The sequence below is a fragment of the Dermacentor andersoni genome, chromosome 11, assembly GCF_023375885.2.
Source record: "Dermacentor andersoni chromosome 11, qqDerAnde1_hic_scaffold, whole genome shotgun sequence".
Classification (NCBI taxonomy): domain Eukaryota; kingdom Metazoa; phylum Arthropoda; class Arachnida; order Ixodida; family Ixodidae; genus Dermacentor; species Dermacentor andersoni.
Window position 1 is genome coordinate 62,967,323 of NC_092824.1, and position 25,025 is coordinate 62,992,347.

Genomic DNA, 25,025 nt, shown 5'->3' on the forward strand with positions numbered 1-25,025 from the left:
TACATTGAGCGGTTTTTCATATCTGATTGGCTGACAAGAGGCGAGGAGCACGCTCAAGTGGAGAGGGTCTCGATGGGGTCTAGCCAGCACAGTGAAAATAGATAACCGGATGAGGAGGGTGGTGCCGGCGTCTGCCATTGGTCCACTACCCCATATTTTGCTTGCGGTGGCTGGTCAAAAATCGCAGCAGCGTGTATCTGAAAGTTAAGAATGCTGCTAAAACGGATCCTCAACAGCGTTGGCAGAGCGATGTTGTACACGTTCCGAAAGGGCTTGATAACATTATACTGCCATGCAAAAAGGTTTATTATACGCAAATAAATCCATGCTCTCCGAGAGGCGTGAGTAGCCAGTGCCCGTGTGATCTGCGGGCAGCCATCTTCTATTCCTTTTGGAACGGGGCAGTCTCCGGCTACACTGAAAAAATTCATTTTTGTTCGGCATAGTAATGCATCCTTAACGCGGTGAGTTTTCGCGCTTTTGTGATGTCGTGTGACAGACAGGAAAAGTGGGCACAGCTCGAAAACTTTTGGCAAAAAGCATCTAATCAGAATCATTTTGTTCGGCCTATTGGAATAGAAAATACAATAGAACTGGAATAGAAAACTTTGGAATAGCTTTACGTTATAGCACCGCAGCCTTGAAGCTGCCTCACACCAACTCTGTACCATTGTCACGCGCTCCAATATGACCAGTTGCATATGCCAGAAGCTAATACCAAGCGGAACGGAATTCTCACGTTTTCCCTTCCAAAACAATTTGATTGTGAGGCACACAGCAGTGTGCTCCGGCTTAATCTTGAGCAACAGGGAATCTTTGACGTGCCCCCAACGCACAGACCATGGCCGTTTTTGCATTTTGCCCCTGTCGAATGCGGCTGCGGTGGCCGGGATTTGATTCCACGACCTCATGCTTAGCACCGCAAAACCATAGCCTCTAAGCCACTGCGGCACTAGCAAGCCCTGGTCAGCAAGCCCTGGCACTGGTCAGCTTTTAATACCGATCTCAGGGCCTCACAACCACTGTGCCAAAACCGTTCACTTGCTACTACGCGTTGGTCTGAGCAGCCTGAAAAATCAGCTCAGACAAGAACAGACTCGTTCAACTCATTGCCTAGTTTACAGCCATGGAGAAATGAAAGCACTAGAAGGGAGTACTACGTAACAATAGTGAAGGCAATAAAAGTTGGCCCAACATGGGATCATGTTGTGGCAAGTTTGTTTTCTTCCGCCGTTTCAGGCTGCGCATAATTTTCCAAAAGGACAATGGCTGCAACAGCAATGTGCGGTTGCTGCACTCACACGTTGCAACGAACACGGTAAATTTTTGTCACAATAAACAACAGAAGTTGAACAGGCATATCAGGAACAAAAAATTTGCACAGTTGGCAAAGTACATGAACAACTGTCAGTCGAGCAAGAGCTACCAGAAACCAAGCACACTGGACCAAGTCCACCAAGCAAAAGGTCATGTGCTGGGTATAATTTTTACTTGTTATGGAAGTCCTTAATATTTCATAGGAAGGTCACCATACTAGGCACTCTTGCTTTAGGACAGCAAAATGTATTGTCCAGAGCAACGTTTGTCAAGTTACATTGTCACATCTGCTTTATTTTCAAACAATGCGTTCATACTACAGAAAAGTTCACTATACAGATGCCACTGGGCTGCCTGAAAAACGGGCAGCCTTAAGGCAATGCATTTAGTTACATGACGCACTAACGGTCCAAATAAAAAGAATATCTTAACAAAACCTGAATAAACTGACTGTGGGTTTGACCCTGCATGGCATGCAGCAAAACATGTTTTAACACCCGCGAGAAAGGTGGTGTCAGCTCGCTCAAAAAGACATGAAATGCTCACACAACAGAAATCAAGCGAGCAATAAACTGTGCTCCAACATAGGCTTGAAGGCAAGAGGAGCTGCACTCCTTTCACACATAGGGTTCGGACTAAATTTACAGGAAGCCTGTCTCTTAAGCTGCTCTGCCATGGGACGAGAAATGGAGTCAGTGGAAAAGAGAAAAAAAAAAAAAAGGAAGAACAATAGAGTTGGCAGGCAATCCTTAATACTACTAGCTGGGAGGAGCATTTGCCGATCAAGGGCCGCTTTTCCGATTATTTATGTACAGAATGCTTAAATGACCAATGCTATGTCAATGAACTTCCCTCCCAATGACTGCCCTGCCTGGTTCCCAGCCAATCCACCGCCGCAGCGATGCTGAAAGAAAGCCACTGCGATCTCGGTGCCAAAACAACACGCAAGCGATGTCAAACTAAGCAGTTAAAATCAAGCGTTATAGTACATTCTTTTGCCAATGACACAGCAACGTATTACCATTCGCAGGGCCGTCAATGACAGGGCACTCAGTGACAATCTCAGCTGCAACAAACTGGCAGCTACAGCACCACTGCAAGACTTCTTGAAGCCAACAAGCTGCTGACCGCAGCAGATCACATTCTGGCCAGGCGCAGTGACTCTAAGCCAATACCGCTAACGCGCAATGCAAGTACTTGCATAACAGTTCAGAGACTCGTGGCACGCTTGAGAAAAAAAAAAGTAGCTGATGCGTCGCAAGAACATTTTGTCGTGGCATTACACAGAAACGGACAACACAGGCAAGGCTTGGCTTTCTGAAAGCGCTACTCTGCCTAAATATGCGAGGAGAAAAAGAAAACAACAACACATGTCGCTTGTCTCCAAGGGACACTCGGAGCGCACCCACACGGTGGGCAAGAAGGGGACCCTCGTACGCCCTTTTTTGGATTTAAACATCCCCGGACATTAAAGCGGGAACAAAAAAAAGAAGGGACACAAAAACAGCAACACAAACTGCATAAAAAAGGACTGGCAAAGCAATTACACTACACTCGCGCAACTGCACACCAAAACAGCAGGAAGAAGAGATGAGAGAGAGTGCATTGCGCGTTTTGGGCACCCCAACGGTTTCTGCAGGAAATGCTGCACAAAGTAACAGAGCAATGGCATCTGAGGCCAGTTTCGCCAACTCTTATTGACGTGCACAAGCAGTCGACTCACGCATGCTCAAAATGTCGCTGTAGGGGGATGGCTAGCGGAAATACATCTTTCTTTGAACACTCGTGCAACATGCAAAAAGAAGAAACAGTGAGAAATGGGCATTGCGATAACGTAACAAACTCGTTCTCGTCTGGCTTTGGGATGTTGCTGCTCGTCTGTCACGTTCTTAGCTTTCTTACAAATATACACAGCATAGGCTTGAAGCAGGACAACATGTAGACTTGCATAACGTTGAGTTCAGTGGAAGCAGTGTTTTGTTAAGGGGTTGCTGATGCAGAAAATATTGCAGCCAAACTGTGGTCTAATCCCAACCGCACACTCCCAAACATCACAGGCCACCATTTCGCACGCCACCGCATTTGGTTACCACTGCTGTTGCATCCGTGTGTGTCCTGCTGGAACTGAAATGCGCTCTAGCTTTCGTGCCGTGGCCACACAAACCCAACGATACATCATTGTAATGATAACTAGTGCAGATTCTGAGATTAAATAACGAGACAGCATAAAATATGCGGGGAAACAAGTAAAGGCTGCATAGTATAAAAAAATGCTACAAAGAAAGCTTTGTCCTCATCACGTGAGGAACAAAGCGGACGAGGCATTGGTCACATTTGGGATCGATTTATTTCGAGGACAGCACTTTCGGTGGACACCGACTTGCCAATCGTGCAAGCAGAGGATCCATAGCTCGGTGAAATGTTATGCCGGATGCCAAGTGATGCAGACGTGAAAGCATCTCTGAAAATGACTAACAGAAAATGCCCCCTCCTAGAGTTTCTACATCACATTACAACCATGCGAATCTCGATGCTCATAAAATAAACCAATACCCTAATGAGAAACAAATTACACTGTCTTTGTTAAGGCGTCTTAGTCCTTGCCTGATGCACTTTTGCGTCTGCTGGAGTTTGAGCTCAGGATTTCCAACAATGGCTTCGTAACTTGTCGAAACCCTCCTGGCCTCACGGCCCTCCCCAAGAACTAATTCAGGCAGGCACGAATTGTCCAGCTCGAGCCAATCAAACCTCTTCACGCCGCTAACCGTTGGGGAGCCCAAACTCACCAAACACTAGCAATGGCTTCACCACTTCACCCACGCTCTTCCGCCCCTCGCTGACTCATCGAAGAGTGTTTCACAGACGTGGAGAGAACGCCTATCCCTTGTCTTCCGCGCTGCTCTCACATTCGGCCGTTGCAACCGAGTCCTCTCCGTGGCTGCTGTCCGGGAGGCTTCCGTCAGACTCCTGCAGACGGGGTCGTTTTGACTGCGGTGCTCCGTCGTCCTCCAGACTTCCCACCGACTCCGGAAACGAGGACGAGCTGTCCGCAGACGGCGGCAGTCCCTGCATGGCCGCTGGCATGGGCGACACACCGCTACCGCTGTCTTCCGCGGCCTTCAGCGACGCCACGCGGCATTCGAGAGCCCCGTACAGCTGCTCAGCATCCTTGCCGTTGGCCTGCAAAATCGCAAAATTCGCCCACACACATTGCAGCACTGCTTAAGCCAAAGCAGACTTGTTTATCACTGCTGCATGTCAAATTCAGTAAGCCCCTAGGATAAAAACACTTGCATGACCAAAAGTACACATGCACTGCACTCTAGCAGCTAATGCAGGAACCGCTTTGGCAGTCATCGGAAGGCTACAAAGAAGACGATGTGTAAGCTGCAGGAAGCTCGCAGCATCGGCGACGTGGCCTATAAGATCATTGACGGTGCAATGTGAGCCCATAATGCACCTGCTCCTTCTCTCCATCCACTGTCCATCCACCGCTGTCTTCCCGAGTCTTAACGGAATGCCTATCATTTTTCGTTCCACCATTCGCTGCGTGGCTCTGGCTTTTCAAGTTTTGCAGAAAGAAGGCTGCCCGCCCAAAAGTTCATGCAGCTTAATTTTGGGGGAGCCTGCGTCGTGTATGGCGGATGAGAAAGTGCATGGAAGAACTGCCCAAGTTTTACCAGCAGACCGCAGAAAGAAAGGGAAAGCAGAGCTAACATAATAAAGCCCCTGTTTATCAGTGTGTAATGAGTAAAGCCAGAAGAGCCTGCAATAGCAGAGCTGCACGAGATTTCAAGCGCTGGTTGGTCACCTTGTCTGACTGGAAGGAGGCAATGCGAATGAGCCTTTTATTTCCTGTGCTCTTCCACGCACACCTGACCTGCTAGCTCGCTTCCACAGACGTTTTGGTGTTGGTGACCTACAGTGGGGATCTACCTGGCTGGGTGTCCTTTCCTTATTTTCGTCATGTCGCCAAAGCGATAGATATACACAGAGGGTAGCTTGCCCTTCATGCGGTTTATTATGTTACACCCCGTATTCTGAACGTGCCACGGCTCCAGTAGCAGCCTTTTTCACAAGCTCGTCTCTGTTTGAAGGATTTCACTTTCTTGGAAAGCAATCTTGCGGTCGGTGTCTTCAGGATGTTCTGACGTCATTCTCATGTTATCCAATTCTTTCTTTTAGATTTTTGGTTTCCCCGATGCGCGTCTCCGGACAGTCGGCACAGCTGATTTTGTAGACGATGCCTTGGGCTTTTTCCTTTAGTGGACGCTCTTTTGGTTTAGGGAAGAGCATACTGGAAGTGTTTATTGGATTGTGCGTGACTTTGAGGCCTTCTTTTTTCAATATTCAGCTGAGAGCTTCGCTGGCATTTTGACATATGGGATGGACACTTGTTTCTGGATTAGGAGGAGAGTCGACGGTTGAAGGTCCCATAGTTTGTATCTTCTTTTTTGTTGACCTTGAAGTCGTTTGTGTAGCCATTCCTTTTAAGTTCACTGAGAACCGTTCTCCTTTCTTTCTTTTGATCTGATTCAAATGAGCAATGAGTTTCGGCTCTTCTGAATAAAGAATTTAAACAGACGCCTTGCGGTTTGCCGGATATTTGGATTCGAAGTGAAGGTAGCAGCCCATGTGGACTGGTTTGCGGTAGCTAAGAATTTTAGAATTCCATCTGTTCGTGTAACTTGCACAACAAAAAAGAAGAAACAAACTATGGGACCTTCAACCGTTAACTTCACCCCTATCCAGGAAACAAGTGTCTATCCCATACATCAAAGGTGCCAGCGAAGCTCTCAGCCGAATGTTGCAACAAGAAGGCCTCAAAGTCACACACAAACAGATAAACGCTTTCAATATCCTTCTCCCTAAACCATAAGACCATCCACCAAAATAAAAAGCTCAAGGCGTCGCCTACCAAATCAGCTGTGCCGACTGTTCGGAGACGTACATCGGGGAAACCAAAAATCAAAAAGAAAGAATCGGATAACACGAGACTGACGTCAGAACATTCAACTGACTACGCAGTGCCATCGCTGAACATTCTGAAAACGCCAACAACAAAATCGCTTCCTAAGAAACCCAAATCCTTCAAACAGAGAAGAACTCGCGAAAAAGGCTCCTGCAGTCGATCCAGACTACAGTCGAACCCGACTATATCGAACCCGTTTACATCGAATTATTCTATATATCGGACAATTTCTGGTCACGGTATAGTTACAGTGAGTATATATAGCAAAAATTACGCTTACATCGAACAAATATTGCAGTGACTCCCGATATATCGAACGTCAAGCGGCGGAAAAGTGCCCCCAGAGGTTGGCTTTCCCTTGCGGTAGCGGGGAAACCCGGCGGCGCGGCTCCATCCAACCGCTCTCCCTACCGTGACCGCGCTATCTCGGGCTGTTCGGGCGAGCCGTCGACACTCCCTGTGTCGCGCATAGTAGAGTCTATTAGGCCACCATCCTCCCTCTTTTTCTATCATCTTTCACTTGCCACCCCTCTCCCCTGACGACACTTCGCCGTGCTCCCACACGGGTTGCAGAATCAAGCGTCCTTCCTTTCTTTAGATCACTATCTAGCGACACTCCCCAGCAAAAGATGATCCTGGCCCACCTACAGCGCTTGCTCAGACAGCCAATCAGAAGCTCTTGTGCTCTCTTCGTGCAAGATGGCGAAAGTGCAAGTTGTCTGGCTGCTTCTCTGGTTTATCGTGTTTGCGCCTTGTGGGCCTTCTCCCGCAGTGTTGCCGTGATGAAGCGGCAGAATTCGCCTTTCGTCGTGAAGCTCGAAATCATAAATCGCGTCGAACGCGATGAGAAGTTGGATGTCCCCGCAGCGTGCAAGATTCCGAGGAGCACTCTCGGCACGATTAGGGCTAAAGTGGCCAGACTCGCAACCCGGCGCCCTACGCATACGCACGGCCGTGTACGAGGGGTTCTTCATACGTGCCGGTTTCCGCGTGCTCGGTGAGGACTGTAAATTCTGATGAATGCGACGAAGCCGTTGCCGGTGTTGCCGAAGTTTGGAGCTAGCTGACAAAACTTCCGGGACATTCGAATCAACGGTGGACGAGTTTGTGAGTGCAGATGATGGTGTCGCGACCACGGTAGAGCCCGGAAACGAAGACTACATCGCCGACATCGTACCGAGCACAAATGACAGTAGGCACATTGAGGAAAGCAACTACGGTCCTTTGCCCATATCCTCCGAAGTGATTGGTGCACTCGCATTAGTCCGGCGCTTCTGCGCGAATGCGGAAGGTTGCGGCCTCAGCTGCTCCGACTCCTTAGACAACGTGGGGAAGGGCGTGCGTCGCAGGCAGCGAAATTGCCCAAGCAGAAGAAAATGCAGGACTAATTTATGCCAAACTAAGCTAGTTTCCTCAATAAAATTATTTTATCAATGGTATGTGCTTTTATAACATCCAATTATTTAGCAGGCTTATATCGAATTATGCTCTATATCGAACTGATAGGCGTATTTTTGCGAGTTCGATATAGCCGGGTTTGACTGTATATCGAACCTGTTTACATCGAATTATCCTGTGTATGAACAATTTCTGAACACGGTATAGTTACAAAGAGTATACTGTATTTACTCGCATAATGATCGCACTTTCTTGTCAGAAAAATTAATGCAAAATCAGGGGTGCGATCATTACGCGGGTTAAATTTCCACCCCCTTTCAATGGCACTCTCGCAGGTCAAGAGCTCCCAGCATCGGTCATCCCAGCCAACCAGCACCACTGCAGCCATCACACCCTTTCACCCCTTCCCGTCTGTCAGGTGTCTCCACACCTTCCACGCCCTCCCCTCATTTTTTACGAATGACCTTTTAAAAGCTGCACACCGCCGCCTCCAAAGAATACCACCCGAAGAAGAAGCCGAATGAGCTCCAAAACGTCGGGCTAGTAAAATTCACTCATTTGGCTGGAGTCACTCTCAAAAGTCCTAATTCTATAACTTGAGATACAGTTAATTCAAGCATTCTTTTTTCCAACCCGATAATTCGATCTGTTTTACTGCAAGTACAGTAGAACCTTGTGGACATGTTTCAGAAAAAAATGCGAGAAAGGGCTTACTAAGCAGGAAACATATGATCTAAAGCGTCTAAAAGAATTTGGGAGACTCAACTGCAGTTGACATCTACGTAATGCGAAGCACTGAGTGAATTGTTGCAACATGAGACCTCGATGCACACAACACTGGAAGGGCCCGAGCGGCCCAAGAGGCAGGTTGAGGTTCTTGCGGCTTTGACAAGCTTATGCTTGCACTCCTCAAGTTCAGCCTGGCTCAGCAGTTTGTTCGAGCGGGGCATTTTGGCGGGAAAGCTTGACATGCAAAATCGGCACAAATGTTCCGGCAGGATAGGCCAACGTGCATCAAGCTGCTGGGGCCCAAGTGACTCAAGACGCACATTGTTCGTTTCCTATTGCGTACTGTTGTAAGATGGCGATGGGAAGCCAAAACGAAATCGAGCTGATGGCCGACACCGGAATACTATGCCATCAGGGCGAAAAACGAGGCTCACTTCGTACTGCCTGCAGCACGTAACAGTGGCATGTTTGGGTTATCGTCTATTGAAAGTGTGCAGTACGCTTCCTAGATCACACACGCTATGAAACAGATACTCTAGGTGATGATGCTTATCACAATCGGTGGACGGCAATAGCTGTGAATGGCAACATGTGACGATCCCGCAAAAAGGGTTGTGGGTAGTGAAATAAAAAACCTAGAGTGTGACGGCATTTTCATGAGACACGGGCAGACACGTACTGCAGGGAAGCTGCCATTGCGGGAGTCTATACAGTCGCTGACCGATTTTCTGGACCTCGCCGGCACCGAAAAATAGTGCTGACCAAAAAATGAAAGCAACAAAAAAAGGTGTGCCGTCCCCTGGAACGTTTTGTCAGCCAAGGAAGAGGGGGCATGGCCTCCAAGATCGGAGGATGTCGCACGCTCTCTATTGAAAGCATGCACCTCCCTATCTTTGAGGCTGTGGAACGGGCCACTGGAAGCCAAACCAGCGGAAATTACAACATGGTGGCCTCCAAGATCAGGTAGCATGCCTTGGAACGAGCAATTCAGTCTGGAAAATCAAACCTTAGGGCCTAAATTCGTCCAAAATATCGCTCACGAAAACGCATTAACTCTATGGGAATCCTGACGGCGCATTTATGAAGCCCAGGATATCCATCAAGTCCAAATTTTTGGAGTCCAAAAAATCCGTCGCCTACTGTATTGCTCTTGATCGCGTGTGCCTCGCACCTTTTCCGATTACATAGGATCTAGCAGCCGGAAAATACGATACGATCGCAGTTTGGGAATACAGTGAAACCTCGTTAAACCGTAGTCCGCCGGAGCTCGGAAAAAGTACGTACTAAACGGTAGTACTGTTTAACCGAAATAGCATGAGATCGCCCACTTACCTGTAGAAAACGGAACTCAGAGAGAGTGCGATGAAAGGGGAAAAAACATGCAGTATTTATTCACTTCGCGCGACATAAGTGTTATTTTCGTTTGATGCCGCGGCGGCCTAGCACGACGACAGCAGCCTCAAACTTACTCAAGCTGCGTGCCGGCTTCTCAGCCAGCCCCCCTCCTCTCGGCAAACACTCGCACGGCAGATTCCTCGTTGGCGTTACGTATTCTCCGTGCACGGGCGCACTAGTGCTGCATAAGTTCCGGGGCGCCTTTTTCATTGCCGGGTGCCGGAGTTCGGAAAACGTTTCGTTTGGAATGGTTACGTTATCGCGCCCCTGTTCTCGTTGCGACGATTGCATTCACGAGGCAGACGTAACGCGCAGCTTCTGCCACTGTCGGGCCTGAATCGCCCGTGCTGTCGCTTTCCGTGTCGTCCTCATCACTGTCGCTAGTCGACACTTCGGCAACAACAGAGGCAACGATGGCGAAAAGTCGAACCTCGTAGCCGACATCTCTTTGCGGTCGCAGCAGCGCTGCCGAGCAACTTCGCATTCCAAATGCCAGACACTGTAGTCAACAGCAGATCCATGTCGCGGGCCAGCGCCGACTTCTTCATGTCACGTTCGATAGCACGGACGATGTCTAATTTTTCTTCTATGCTGAGCACCCGGCGTCTTTTTTATCCGAGCTTCGGCATGACGCGAGTCCTCGCTTGCACGACGCCATAACGCTCTCTCGCTCTCTGGCACGGTGTCGAAATGATGTTGATGTTGATGCGGCTTCACGTGCAAACGCACAGGGCGCTTGGAGGCCGTTGTACCGATCTCTGAGGCTTGTTGTTCTGCCGGACCGCCCGGTGGAGACGACGCACCGCCGTGTTTGCGCGACGAAAAGTGGAAACGCTACGTTTTAACCGATGCATACGCAATAAGCTGGTACGGTTTATGCGGATACTAAATACATTATGTTCAATGGCCGCCGAGTCGGGGAATTGACTTTACTACTTTTAAACCGAAACTACTGTTTAAGCGGGTACGGTTTAACGAGGTTTTACTGTATACCGAGTGTTGGTACCGAAAGATCCGTGTTTTCGGGGAACATTAGCTGGTTGAAAAGAGGCTTAACTGTACTGGGTCATTTTTTGCATTCTCAATTGCGAACGCTGGCACCAGGAAATCGTACGAAACCATATCGTGTCAACGAGGTTCTACTGTAGAATGCTAGAAGACCCATGAGCATGTGCAGTACATTATTTTCTTGCCCAAAATTTCTAAGCATTAAATTTTGTAAAAGCTTTTCTGGTATACTATATTCCATTTTATATTTGGCTTTTTTTCTCAATTCAATTTGATATTCAGTATTCGCACACCCCTAGAAAATATAATTGCACCTGTATGTCTCTCACCTGAATGAGGTAGACACGAATTCCGTCGGGGTCAATGGCCGTCGTGCGAACTGTCTTGGAACTGGGGTGCTCCACAACCATTCCGGACCACACTTTGGTGTTCAGGATGACGCGCAAGCTGCCCTGGGTTCGCATCACTGAGAAGAGAAAAGTGGGGCACGACAGGACAACAGTTGTCACCGACCAATCGTGTCGACCGTAGAGAAAAGGCCCCCTTCCACAACTCTCGAACTGCCTCTAACTGGCAAAACGCTTACCTGGTGCTAGAGCGTGCAAATCTCTCAATTAACTTGGTTTCCTGCTGGCTCAAACAAAATTCTTCCAGCCCCTTGACAAGGTTCCGGTAATGGGACAGGCCACTCACTGAATGTTTTACACCACACCCCCTGCCCATTTCCACAACAGATTTCAGCAAGGATACCATCAACATCCCTAAACGTAAATGGTACATGCCTATAGTACATCACCAGTCCCGGTTCCTCTCACACATTGCACAACGAAGTCAATGACCTTTTCTGTCCTGATTATGGTTGCCAACTGTCCCAAATTAAGCAGGACCTTGGTGTAAACATCCAGTGTCTCGACCCGACCGAGTTTCGTCAGGGTTGAAAGTGTCGTCCAGTGAGTGGCAGCTAAATAGTGCTTGGAGCTTTTCACTTAGAATGGCGATTTGGGTGAGTTGATCCAAATTCATGCCTCGATTTCAGTGCAAAGCACGGAAGTGCGGAAAGACTAACATCAGGTTATCAAAAGCTTTATCGAGATGAAAGTACTTGCACAGAGCATAGTGTCGCAAACTACACACACTGAACCACACACACTGAATAGGCAAGCACAGGATGGCAGCAGCAGGCCATAAATGGCTGCAGTGGATGGGGGTTTCTAGAAACGAATGTAACCTTGCTGTGGCTTCACCCTTCACCTTCACATGACCTCCAAAACCATCGTTGCACCTGTGTGCCATTTAATCTCGCCAGGCCCCAATCAAATTTCTGTCGTCCTTATGCATTAGGTCTATGTGGCTAGAGGCAAGGCAGCGAAGCTGTCCGAATAACCATTGGAGGTCCGAATTATCAGTTGGCAACTAAGTTGCACCTCCATATGGAGAAACTATGACTGAAAGGAATGATGGAGACGAACCAGTGCATAATTCAATGTTCGTGCAAGATTAATCAACAGATTTTAAAGAAGCTTGCTTCATTTCCCCCGTGCTTTCAAGTGGCACTTCCCAGATGCCAATACACACCCATTCTGGATTGCAGCACACCATCGACCTCCTGGTCGTTGAGTCGCAAGCTGCCACGACCCCGTTCCTGCCAGGAACTCGTTGACTTGTCGAAGGTGAAGAGCTTGCAGTTGATCTGCATAAGGCCATATAGAAAATGAGCACATGACATGGTTAGCCACTTCCGTCACGCTTGCGGTGCTTTCGCGTTTTGCTATCATTGGGGGACCTCTACACCAGCCAAAATGCCAAACACAATTTTTTGTTTTTCAACCTTGCATAAGTTAACGGTGTAGAGCATAAACAAAGATTGGAAGACATTAATGTTACCAATCAGAGTACTGTTTGTCAGAGGTGTAAGCGATAACGGTCACTTCAGGAAGCGGCGTGAACGCTCTGACACATATCAGATTTCGCGATTGCGCTGCATCTGCGGCCGTTTCCATGGACAGGTTGCGCGGCAGTGAGTCAGAGGATGCTGCCTTTTCATCTAACTTTAACTGTGAGAGCAATGAGGACGGAAATCAACCCAGAACTTGATACACAGCTAGTTCGTGCTCCTCCACCAAATGAAGCCATTCTGCATTAGCCAGTTAACATGGAAACACACAGAAATGGCAAAAAATGTTACCCGACACCAAAATGCACCAGAAAACAAGAGTTTGCTCCAAGACTTGCGACGTTCCCCTATGTTTCACACCGAGGAGCTGCTTTGCTGCATCACACGGCAACTCTAAGGCAAAATTTTCGTAGTGCAAGTAGTTTTCAAGAAAAAATGTATTTCTTCACAGACAGTGGCTACTAGATAACGAAACATATTGTATATTTTAAAAATATTTTATCATTTTTCTCTCTTCTAGATACAGGCGTATCGTTACAAGTTTTGTTCAGTTTTATTCTAGAATACTGTTTTTGGCAATTTAGACTTCTTTTATGGCACAAGTCTTATTAATAAATGTTGCATGCATGAAAAGCAAATTCATTCAGCTTTGCTTTCATGTATTGCATAGAATTTTGAATGCAATAGCGTGCAAAAAAGATGTAATTTAACCTACAACATATTGTCATTTTCCCCAGGGTAAGGAAAGAGTTAAGAAACAGTAAATGTGTTGAACACACGTCATCTCCTGTCCAAAACACAAATTTTCGACCTGCCCTAAGAAGATTTTGAAGCTATAAACAAAGCTCACAAAGTCTCATTATTGTATTTATCCTATTCTAACACGTGCTTATTTTCATTTTCAAGAAGTCTTGGCCAAAAATAGCAGATGAGAAACCCAAAACATCCATCATGGTGCTCGTATGTTTTACCACTTCGCACTGATGTATTGCGGCAAAACTTGACTTTAATCAACCGGCTGCTACTGTGCAACACTTATTAAGCCTTTGCCCATTTTTCTTGCTATAAAATCGGGTGCACATTACATTTGTACTATGTTTAGGAGCTTTATTGTCATTTCTACATTATTTTGTAATTCGAACACATAGAAAAGGGGCGAGCATTTAATTTGGGACGTGTTAGAATAGGGCAAATACTGCCAAATGAATCAGCAATGAGTTCTGGAATTCTTTATGCATCTTGTTTTATTCAGCCCACCAGATAATTCAATCAATTTCGTTGCTCCCATCAGGATCGAATAAATGGAAGTCGACTATTAATTTATTGATTTCAAATGGCTCAAAGCCTCACAGCAACACTATAAGGCTATGAAATAGACTCCACAGAAAAGCTTAAGAATACTGCATATTGCTGCACATATGTTGACTTTCCCTTGAAAAATTGGGATGTCAAGCTTAGGAGGTAGACTTACACGCGGTCAGGCTATATGAAGGTGGTGCTTGATAAAAAAAAAAGCCAAAGAACACCAAGGCGATCAGGCGTGAATAGTAGTTACCACACATAGACCTATTTTCAAAAAATCTATTACCATACACGAAAGCTCCGATTTCATCTACTTTCCCCACCAGCTTTTATTTCTTCAAGCCTTGATCATAGTAACAAAGTTGGTATCAACAAAAATGTCACACTAAAACTTGCCTCTATTCATTTATCCCACGGACTTCAGAAGACTGGAACCACCTTCTCGGATCAATCGCCCCATACAAGACATTATTCATTTTCATGAATTTTTAGCTGACACTGTATAACCAGGAATTTCAATTGTTTTTTTTTTCTATACTACCACTGACCTCTGTAATTCCCTTGGGCCTTGAGGACATTAATAAATGAAATGAAATATGTCCATTATGGTCGGCAACCAGTTTTTTGGATATGCCCGATAATTCGGACACCTTGGCAAAACCTCCACGAACCCCCAAGTGGCTCGCTAGAGATGCAAGCCACTTGGGGGTTCAACGCATTGCTAGAGATGTGGAGGCCTGTTACTCCTTCCTGGACTCTCTCCTTCCAAGAAATACCTATAAAATGATGTGCTTTCAACTTTCTTTTTCTTTTTTTTCAAACTGCCTGATTTTGTTTACATTTCCACTGTCCCTAGGAAGTCCTGAAATATTGGACGTTCACTGTCAAGAGATCAAAGAATTATCCTTCCTTCCTTTCACTTCTGCCAAGACAACTTGTCTGCTGAAGTGAAGGAGCAAATGGAGGAATAAGATATATCCCAACGCACGACGTACACAGTAGAACCTCACTGATACAATCTCGTTGCGTACGATTTCCCGGCGCCAACGTTCGCGATCGAGAACACAAAAAATGACCCAATTGAGCTACGCTTAATTTTTTTGCTGGTTCATACCATTTCCGGAAAACACTATCTTTCGATACCAATGTTCAATGCATCACCGAACTGTGATTGTACGACACGTTTTCCGGCTGCTAGAACCCGTGTAAAGAAGAAAAGGCGTGCGTAGCCGTCCACTGCATCCACAATACTCGCCGCCTGTCTCAGATGAAAACGCCAGCGCCATAGAGTTCGATATTGTGGGAAGCTCTATGGCCAGCCGCACACTCAGTTTCTTATTCCGGCACCAGCAAACCCCCTCCCTGGTCATCGCACGCCACATTTACAGCTGTTGCTGTCAACCCTATTGATGTCACATGGGGTGTGGTACAGTTGGAAGCATGCTGCCCATATTTAATAGGCGATAACCCAAACGCGGCGCCGTTCCCTGCTGCAGGTGGCATCCGTCGTCGCCCATCAGCTAGATTTCGTTTCGGTTGCCTCCCATCGCCGTCTTAAAACACTACGCAATAGGAAACCGGCAACGTGCATCTCGGGTCACTCGGACCCCACTAACTTGATCCACGTCGGCGTCTCGTGCCACAACGATAGGCGCAACGCTCCGCATTACGCAGATGTCAACTAAAGTTGAGTCGGTCAAAATTTTCTGTTCATTTGGATTGTACGTTTTCCCAGTTGGTACATTTTTTTCCAAAACATATGAACGAGGCGTTATTGTTTACAATAAAAACCATTACTGAATCCTGGTCCATTTTTTTATTTTAACAGACTGCACGCAGGAAATGGTGACGCACCTGAGACGAAGGTCGTACCCATCACTTCCCAGTTTCACTAGGCAAGGGACAAGTTTTTCTCTGAATAGACGTCCTTTTCACAACTGCATGCAGATCCCGATTATTTTTTCACCAGTTAGCTGGCTGGCCACTAATCGTCCGCTGCGATGTAGCTACTCACTACAAACTACACTACTCTAATTTACAGCAGCAGAGCGCCCTTACCTGAAGCACGTTGAACTCATTCTCTTCTCCCGTAACCACGGCGACCTCGTCATACGTCCGCTTGACTTGCCGCAACTGGTATTCCTCGGCCGACTCGGTCAAACTTTTGGCATGCCGACTCGCTGCAGCAGATTGGACAGTTTATTTTGTAGCTTAAATAGGGAAATAAACTGGAGTCAAAAGAGAGAGCAACAAAGCAAAACTGAAAGTTGTAGACCAGTGGTTCTTGAACTATTTATTTGAAGGCAAGCACTACGTAATTCACTCAATAACTATTGTGGCACCTCTCATACTCCAGGTATGCTTTTTCTTTTGTTTTGAGTATGCAGAGAAAGGCAGATATTTGTACTGATGCCTAGAGGGACAGTAAAGAAATGTATTAACTCGAGCTGATTTAGAGATAAGGCTTCTGTAATAACAAATTCATCATTTGTAGCAAGAAAGAGTTTTTGTAAGCGAAAAAATGGCACAAAAGGAAAATCGGTATGGTGCCAACAATTTTTGGATATGGTACCTTTTCTGTGAGGTCAGCACTGGCTTATTCACGGATCACAATTCATCGCAGAAGCGAAGGTCACGTGAAGATTACCACGACTTGTCCATTTTGGAATGGGCATTAAATAGAAGAACAGCAGCGGAATCTTCGGTGGCAACGTCCAATTTTTCTGACTCCCTAGGGGCCCCAAAAACGTCCAGAAATTCGGGCAGTCCGAAAAAACAAATGCATGCCTTTTACTGCCTCCAAGGACTCAAATCGCCACAGGTACATCCAAAGTAGCTCTAAAGGCTTGCTAGTACACTTAGGCGTATCGGTGCTCGTACTGTGACAGAAGAACATGGATGCACACGTGTATAATTAAGGAGTACATACTGTGCCCATGACAATTGCCCCTTCCCACTCTTAATGTACTTCACCGCACTACTTCGAGTATGCTTCCCCGCGTAACACTGCTGTAACGAGGCGAAGCTGACTTTCGGAAACCGGCATTATGAAACTGCGTGCTTTCCGAGCTTCAAAGCCATTGGCGAGGGTTACAAAGGCGGAGTTGGCGTCGTTGCTAACAGCGCCGAATTGTTGCAATGAAAAACACGGCACCGAACAGCAAGCTTGGTAGCGAACGTCGAAGTAGCTAGGCAAGCATTGTTGCGCTGGTGGCTACAGTTGCCAGCAGGTCTACATCCGAGAGCGCCTGTTTAGAGGCAGCGAAATAATCAAAACGGGCGGCGGTGGTGGCTTAGATCAAGGCCGTTTCAGACCTGCAGTCATGGCAAAAAGTCCAGAAAATCAGTAGGTGAAGGCTTTTGTGTCAGAAATTTCAGCCGTTGTCATACGTTGACTCTAAGGCGTCCTAATTATCGGGCATGTCCAGAAAATAGAGGGTCCTGCATTAAATATATGGGCACAAAAAAAAATTTTTTTAATAGGATAGAATTCCAGATGAACAATCCATAGGCCTAACTTGGCTTAATATTTTGCTTTAGTGTCCCTTTAACAAGGAAAAATATTTCAATCTCAGAAGATTACTTGTTAAATGTTTTTCCTTGTAACTCCCAGACAGACATACCGTATTTACTCGCATAATGATCGCACTTTTTTGTCAGAAAAATAGACGCAAATTCAGGGGTGCGATCATTACGCGGGTTAAATTTCCCGCGAGAAAAAAAAAAAATTTTTTTCGTCCCGCGTTTGATGCGGGTGCGGGACACCAAAACAAAAATGGCGGCCGGCGGAGCAAGCCGAACGCGCCGAACAAGATCTTTTTTTTTCTTCTCGTGAGTACATTACGTGCATTGAAACAGTTTCTTCCGTATCAGTGATGAATAATATCGTTAATATCGGCAAGTTTGCGGCAATAACGTAGCCATGTCCACTTTGAGGGGACAGAGATGGGCGCGCTTAGCTGCCAGTGACATAGAAACACATTGCCGGCATGTTGCGGAAACTGCGGCATCTGTCTTCACTACTATCCGAACACGGCACGTTTCCGCTAAGGGTAGGCGAATATCTTAGCTGTGTTACAAGCGTCGGCGTATGAATAAGGTACACTTTTAACGTATCAGTGTAAACCTGACTACTATCATTGCCGCGCGCGATTTGCTGCGTGCTCACGAGTGCAGATGAAAAGAATCTAAAGGCGCCTTTTTTGTTTTTGTTGACCACAACCATTATAAAGGCCACCCATAATAAAGGCAAGTTTGGTTGTACGTCTTTTTGCCATGGAAGTGCGGAAAGCGATGAAAGTAATGAAATGAGGCATCTACTTAAGAATGTTTGGTGCGTGCAGACGAGTCGTTCGCGTAGCATTCGACAGATGGTAAGCGCGATCATTATTAGCTAGACTTGGCACACGACATATCGCTGCGGCAAGTTCAGGGTGCGATCATTACACGGGAAATAAAAAAAATCGAATTTTGACGACAAAATTTAGGGGTGCGACCATTACGCGAGTGCGATCATTATGCGAGTAAATACGGTAATCTGATCTACCCTATTGAGCATCCCTGCGCTCGAAGTTGTTGCATTAATGCGGCCTCGCTCTGCGACCTGGTAGCCTCCAGGTTAGCTTAGACGGCAGTGACTGCCCAAGAAAGGTGTTGATCCCGGGTTCAATCTCTGGACCAGGACGAATTTTCCCCTATCTGCAAAGCATCCTTTCCGCGAAACGAACCTGAGCTCTGTTTGTAGCTTCCTGCGACAGTTTGGAAAACGACAATGTTTCCTTTCCATTCGTCTTTAGAAGCAGGATTTCTACATGTTCCAGGCAAAGTGCAAGGTTTTTTTTTTAATTATGGGGCTTTACGTGCCAAAACCACTTTTATGAGGCACGCCGTAGTGGAGGACTCCGGAAATTTCGACCACCTGGGGTTTTTTAACGTGCACCTAAATCTAAGCACACGGGTGTTTTCGCATTTCGCCCCCATCGAAATGCGGCCGCCGTGGCCGGGATTGGATCCCGCGACCTCGTGCTCAGCAGCCCAACACCATAGCCACTGAGCAACCACGGCGGGTAAAGTGCAAGGTGCTCTCACCAGGAGAGTGAAAGCAGAGACGTTAACCACTCACCCGCACAGGCAACGTCCGGCGGCTGCTCCGTGCTGGCTGCGCTGCTCTGTCCGGCCTGTTGCTGGAACTGCTGGAAGGATAGCTCTGTGGACGTTGGCGCAATCGAGGAGTCCGACGAGGCGTCCTCAAAGTTCTGCAGTACGCCAGAAATTGTGCTGCACTGCCCGAGAAACTCACTGCTTGATTTGGCAAGACTGAGAAAACAAAACGCATGCTGTTGAGCACACATACCATTCCACTTAAGAGTGAACCTTCGGGTACCATTTGGGTACGTTCAAGAGAAAGTCCATTTATAACGAACTTCTTGTATAGCTAACGCTTCTTTTTTTTTTTTGCAGCAAAGGTGTTCTTCATATTTGGGCTCTACTGCATTATGTGAGCAGCACAGGCAACAAGCGAAAATTGAATTCTTTTTAAACCACTGCTTTCGTGAAGCTACTTTTCATGGTGACACACAATTTGCAATGATGGGCATCATTACCTGTGCTATAATCGACTCGCGATTTAACTAGTTAATTAGGAACAGTCGGCTACCGTTAACTCGTCCTCGATTAATTCCACTTTTTGCTACAGCATACATTGCTATGGAAGAAAGATTTGTTTACTTCAATCACTTCCTTCTATCACTAGAAAATAATATCTAGTGTAATGTACAAAAAACGACCATTTTCCCTACGGTATATAAAGAGTTAAACACCTCTAGCACTAACGCTACACCATCGGTACAAAGTACAAATGCAGGGCATTCCAGCAATGCGGAACTTGCTGAGCACGCACAACTAGGCACGACAGAATGTTATCCTAAACTACACACAAGCTGCGAATATGGTGTACCACGAACATGCGCAAGTGCACAATGGATTGGATTGAATTAGCACATTTAACTTTATGAATTGCACGAGATGAAACAGCACTCTTCGCATAAGGAGGCAGCAACCGCCTCCTCATTGCCGTGGCTTCCAAGATAACAGGGCCCACCCTGGAGCAGCTTTGGAGCAGCATTTGTAGAGCAGATGTAACAGCTTTAACATAATGCAGCAGACTGTAGCATCATTATTCCTACCACTGAAATATTGAAATTCGAGCCGAACCAAATAACAAATAGCACAATATTCCATTGAATATTCAAAAATATCAAATATTAACACAAGCCAAGATTAACTAGACCCGAATAGATGATATCAGAATCCATGACGTCAGGCAATTTGGTAGGGAACTTCAAGACATTCCCACTTTCTTTCATTTTTGCGTACCTTCTGGCTTACTAGGCCTCTCACAATAAGAGCGGTCTTTTTTTCTTGAGTATTGTAGAAGGGTAATGTACTAAAAAAGTTAAACTTATTTTTCCCTTTAAGAGTGTGCCCGAATTCCATGCTGTTCCTTTGTGCATGCATCCCTAATGGCACCACTTAACGTTAAGGGGCAGACGAATTTATCTATCCAACAACGTCGTCGTTCGAACACAACAACGTCGTTCGAACACAACTTTGTCCTGCAGCATGTCTCACGGTCCCCATGAATTGTCCCCAGGACTCTCGGAGGCCCGTGGACCCCGGTTAGGGAAGCACTGATGTAATCTACAGCAGGGCGCAGCTGCATGCACTGGTCCTGCCAACCTAGTTGCAGCAACATTTCGGCGTTTCCCTTGCCACTAACCAGTGCTGCTGCAGAACGTTCACTTACGGGTATCAGCAAAGAAGGCAAGCTATGCCGCCATGGTAACGGACACTACTTACCGCAGCCCGCTCCCGCAGGTTCTCGCCGAAGACGAACCCGTCGGGTGGCGCCGCTGCATGTGGAGAGTGGTTGCTGCAATGGAGAGTGCAAGTATTAAAGACAATCTCCCCTGCCTTTCCTTTTTCCATGAAAATTTTAAATGTTCTGACAGAGCCTCTGTGTAGGTTTCTGAGGAGAAAAAAACTGCACAGCTTATCCCAATGAAGTACTCCAGGGGTTCCGAATCATTCTGGCCTCAAGAGAACCCCCACCAGTCTTCGAAGAGTTCCCTGGAACACTTCTTTGCATCTTTCCACCAATGTGCTGTGGAACGCATTCAACGCACTAACTGTTCCCTAAGCTCTGCTGAGACAGACGCTGCAACTAAACGGGCCGTTATTAGGGTCACCATAGGGGTGCGTACTGGCTGGTCAAGTTTTAATTATCTGGTGAATGCCAATTTTGTTTGTTCCCAGCCAGTACCTTCGGTCAGGTTCGAATTAATTGAAAAGCAAATTAACCGCAGTCGAACTGAACAGAAGTCTACTGTACTGCTATTTATTGCACTGTATACAGCAGCAAATTTACAATCTCGTGTTGAGAACAGTGAAAAATTGCTCGTTCTCCCTTCCACAATGACGATCGTCCTATAGCATCATCACAAGCAGCTGGACCCATCAACAGCTATTGGCTGATTTCATGATCGCGAGAAATTTCTCAGTAATACATAATTGCTAAGCTTAAGTTAAATAAATTCAACATACATATGTCTGTTATCTCCAAAAGACAGAAAAAATAATTTCATTTTTGCCCTGGTTGTCTATGCACAACAGTTGCATGTAGCTTCATCTGCTGAGCATAGCCTCTGAGATAGCCATGGCATGCTAAGTAGCATAGTCCACCACGGCCGCCATGGAGTGCCGCGACGAGCCCTTTTGCTGCTGAGACACTCAACCTTCCGGGGGGGGGGCCTTTGCCCTCTCGGCTTCTCCCCTGTATAACTTTCAGCGCGCTAGCGGATATGAACAGAGAGAGGAAACTATGTATGGTACATTTTGGTACGTTTATGGTATGTTATGTGTTTATTGATACACTTGAAATGTTTTACAGAAAAAGTACCTTTAGGAGGTCCCATAGTCAAAGACTGGGGAGGGACCTCCCCAGTCTTTGACTATGGGACCTCCTACTATGACTATGATCGAAGCAATCACTCTACTTTTACTTGAAGGATTCAAAAAATGTTTGCAGCACAACATTCGTGAGACAACGTAATGTAATGGCAAGTCCGTTCTATGATTACTACAGTCGAACCTCGATATATCAAACAGCACGGTCATCAAGAAATAGTTCAATATAGCCAGCTGCTCCAGCTGTCTGCCGTTATCGCAAGCATCATGTTGAAGCGCACACCTGTTTTGACAAGCACGCTGTGCGCGTCTCTTTCCTCGACCATCCTGCTCATCGGCATGTCAAAATGTATCGGTGTCCGATCAGCATTCCCGTTTTGTGAGCAGATAAACTCTATGTCCCGCAGCAGGCATATAACTCGACTTAAGACCCATCATCACACACATCGAAACCCAAAGCAGGCAGAAAAGCGAGCCACAAACACGAAGACGCTACGCCCGACCATGGCCACTATGCCGATCAAGTGCCGGCCGCCCATTCTTCACTTAGACTCTCCCGTGCGACGCGTGGGCAACACCATCCCGTGTTCTCTCTCTCTTAAAGTACGTGAACTGCTCATGTTGCAGAGAGCCAGTCACGTCTTTTTCTCTCTCGAACCTGTGAGGAGATATTGCGCCAGCAATGGCGAATGAAACGATGCATTAAGCATCAAGTGCGTTTTTTTAAAACACATGTGCGAGAGTCAAAGATTGTGGTCTCTCTGAAAAACTACAGCACAGCTGTTCGATCGTGGGACTGCAAAGTAGCAAAGCTGGGGTGCATTCATTACACGAGAAAAAAAAAAATCATATTTTTCGCGACTAACTTGGGGATGTGTTCATTAGGTGAGTGCGTTCATTAAGTGAGTAAATACGGTATTCAAGACTTTTGTGTACTGTGATAACCGTTTGTTATTCGATGTCTTCATTGAGTGCAAGGAACAGAGCATATTTTTATTTATGAATGAGTATCGTATGTGCAAGCCGTTGGGGAAGTAAAAAATCATGAGTCATTCCGCTCTAAGAAGGTGGTTGACCAGCAAAGCTCGTTTAGCACATGACACGGAGCAGAGACATAATTTTGAACAAAGGTACAAACTCATTTTTGGTCTTGATGGGTGGTCATTATTTCACTCGCAGCTACGATCACATTCTTTGATAATGTCAAATCGATGCACGAACGCCGCTGGGTGGTCAGTCGAGCCAGATCGATGTGGCCTTCACAATGGATATGTCTGCGACACGGAACGCGTAAACCACTCCCTTTTCGGTACTGACACATCCACATTGAAATCACCGACAACGACAACAGGGGTGGTGTCATCGCAGCTAATTCAAGCAACATGAGTAGCTATGAACCTTACAGGACTATGAGTCATTGCATTTTTTGCTTGCTTATGGGGGTACGAGCCAATGCTCACGGGGTTGAGCCATTGATGATGACAGTTTTCGACATGCTGTTCTGTATGTTGCATGTGTGATTAGAAAGAATTTAAACACTGTTAGCTTCACTTTGCTGAGTGCCTGTAGCCTCTGCCTTACAGGGCTATGAGCCGTTACATTTCTTGCTTGCTTAGAGAGTATGAATGCTTACGCGGGTATGAGCCATTTATGTTGACAGTTTTTGTTCACGGAGAACACAAATTCCCGGAACCCTAGCCATACACAACTTCAGCGTAAAATGAATGCGGAAATGTTTTGCAATTTTCCAAGAAAGATTTTCTGAGTTTAAAGAGTTAAGTATAAAACATAATGGCACTGCGGTGACACCTGAGGTTGTCCTATGCACAGTTACAACTCAAAACGACAGGCTTCCTGCCATTTAGGTGCTTCGTCACATTCTTGCTTATAGTGCCCACACGTTCCTCCCATCTTTGAATCTCTCTGGAGCACCAACACTCACGCGTCGTCTGTTGCCGAGCTGAGCAGTCCGCCACCAGTGCCGAGGGTCGACAGGTGTTCGGACGACGAGGTGCCATTCCGCAGGTCGCCTAGGGCCAAGCCAAAGCTGCTGCTGCTCTCGCCGACGGCACGGCCACTGCTGGAGGTCGTGGTGCTGCCGCTGTTGTCGTCCTCCGCGCTGGACACCGTGCCGCTCGTCCGCGTGCCATTTGTGACTGGGCTGGTGGTGGATTCACACGTGGACGACACTTCGCGGGGGTCCCTGGACGCCGATGGTGCCTGCTGCTGGTGCTGCTGTTCTTTGGTAGCAGTCGCTGTGGTGGAGTTGTCCCTGGGTTCCGTCGATGCCGCATCTGTCAGAAAAAGAAAATTTTAAAATAGAATAATATATATCTGCCATATTTTTCCACATACAACCCACCACTGCATATAACCTGCACCCCTAATTACAACAGCCACGGGAAAAAAAAACTCTCATGTATAACCCGCGGAAATAACCACATACAACGAAGCTCCAATCTTTGCAAAAACATTCATTCGCGAATGCACGACTCGTCCACGTCATATCTTCAGCTAGCAGCTCCATTCTCCCCTCCTTGGTGATGCTGCCAAAGCTGGATTCACACGACGAACATGATTGTAGACGAGTCAGTCACGTAACACTGATGTGAATCGGAACATTTCGCAGCTAGCATTCACATCATGGAAGATGACAGCGTAGACGGAGTAGCCCTCGCATGAGTGACGGCAATGGAGAAAGCATGATTAAGCCAAAAATTGCAATGGAGGTATGGCTCTCCACCGTACCACGAAGTAGTTCGCGCGGACTGAGGAAGCACAGCGAGAACGGGTGACATATGAGTATGCCGCCATCATGTGCACTGTTCGCTAACTAAGGAATGCAAAATTACACCATAGCAAAATGGCCGACCATGAAGGAGTGGAGAAGGGAGCTTCAACGCATAGGCGAGGGGAGTGGACAGGGTTCTGTGGGAGATAACAAAACTTTGATGAATGGCGGAGAACTCTGCCGTAAGGTGTGGCTTCATGGCAACGCAGCATGCGCTGTCGTGAAGCCACACCTCCAGGCAAAATTCGCATGTA

At 46.7% G+C, this 25,025-nt stretch overlaps 1 protein-coding gene across 2 annotated transcripts in view; it reads right to left on the bottom strand.

The window, feature by feature from the left end:
* Positions 1-1,590: 1,590 nt before the first annotated feature.
* The window catches only part of RanBP3 (ran-binding protein 3), a 38,485-nt gene continuing 15,050 nt past the window's right edge, over positions 1,591-25,025 (bottom strand). For both annotated transcript variants that reach the window (XM_072285345.1, XM_055064217.1), the window contains exons 6-12: positions 23,923-24,274; positions 20,874-20,946; positions 19,138-19,270; positions 16,074-16,195; positions 12,395-12,509; positions 11,149-11,285; positions 1,591-4,497 (exon numbers count right to left, since the gene is read on the bottom strand). In XM_072285345.1, the coding sequence (XP_072141446.1) occupies positions 4,195-4,497; positions 11,149-11,285; positions 12,395-12,509; positions 16,074-16,195; positions 19,138-19,270; positions 20,874-20,946; positions 23,923-24,274 (1,235 nt within the window). In that variant the 3' untranslated portion in view covers positions 1,591-4,194. The remainder of the gene's footprint in view (positions 4,498-11,148; positions 11,286-12,394; positions 12,510-16,073; positions 16,196-19,137; positions 19,271-20,873; positions 20,947-23,922; positions 24,275-25,025) is intronic.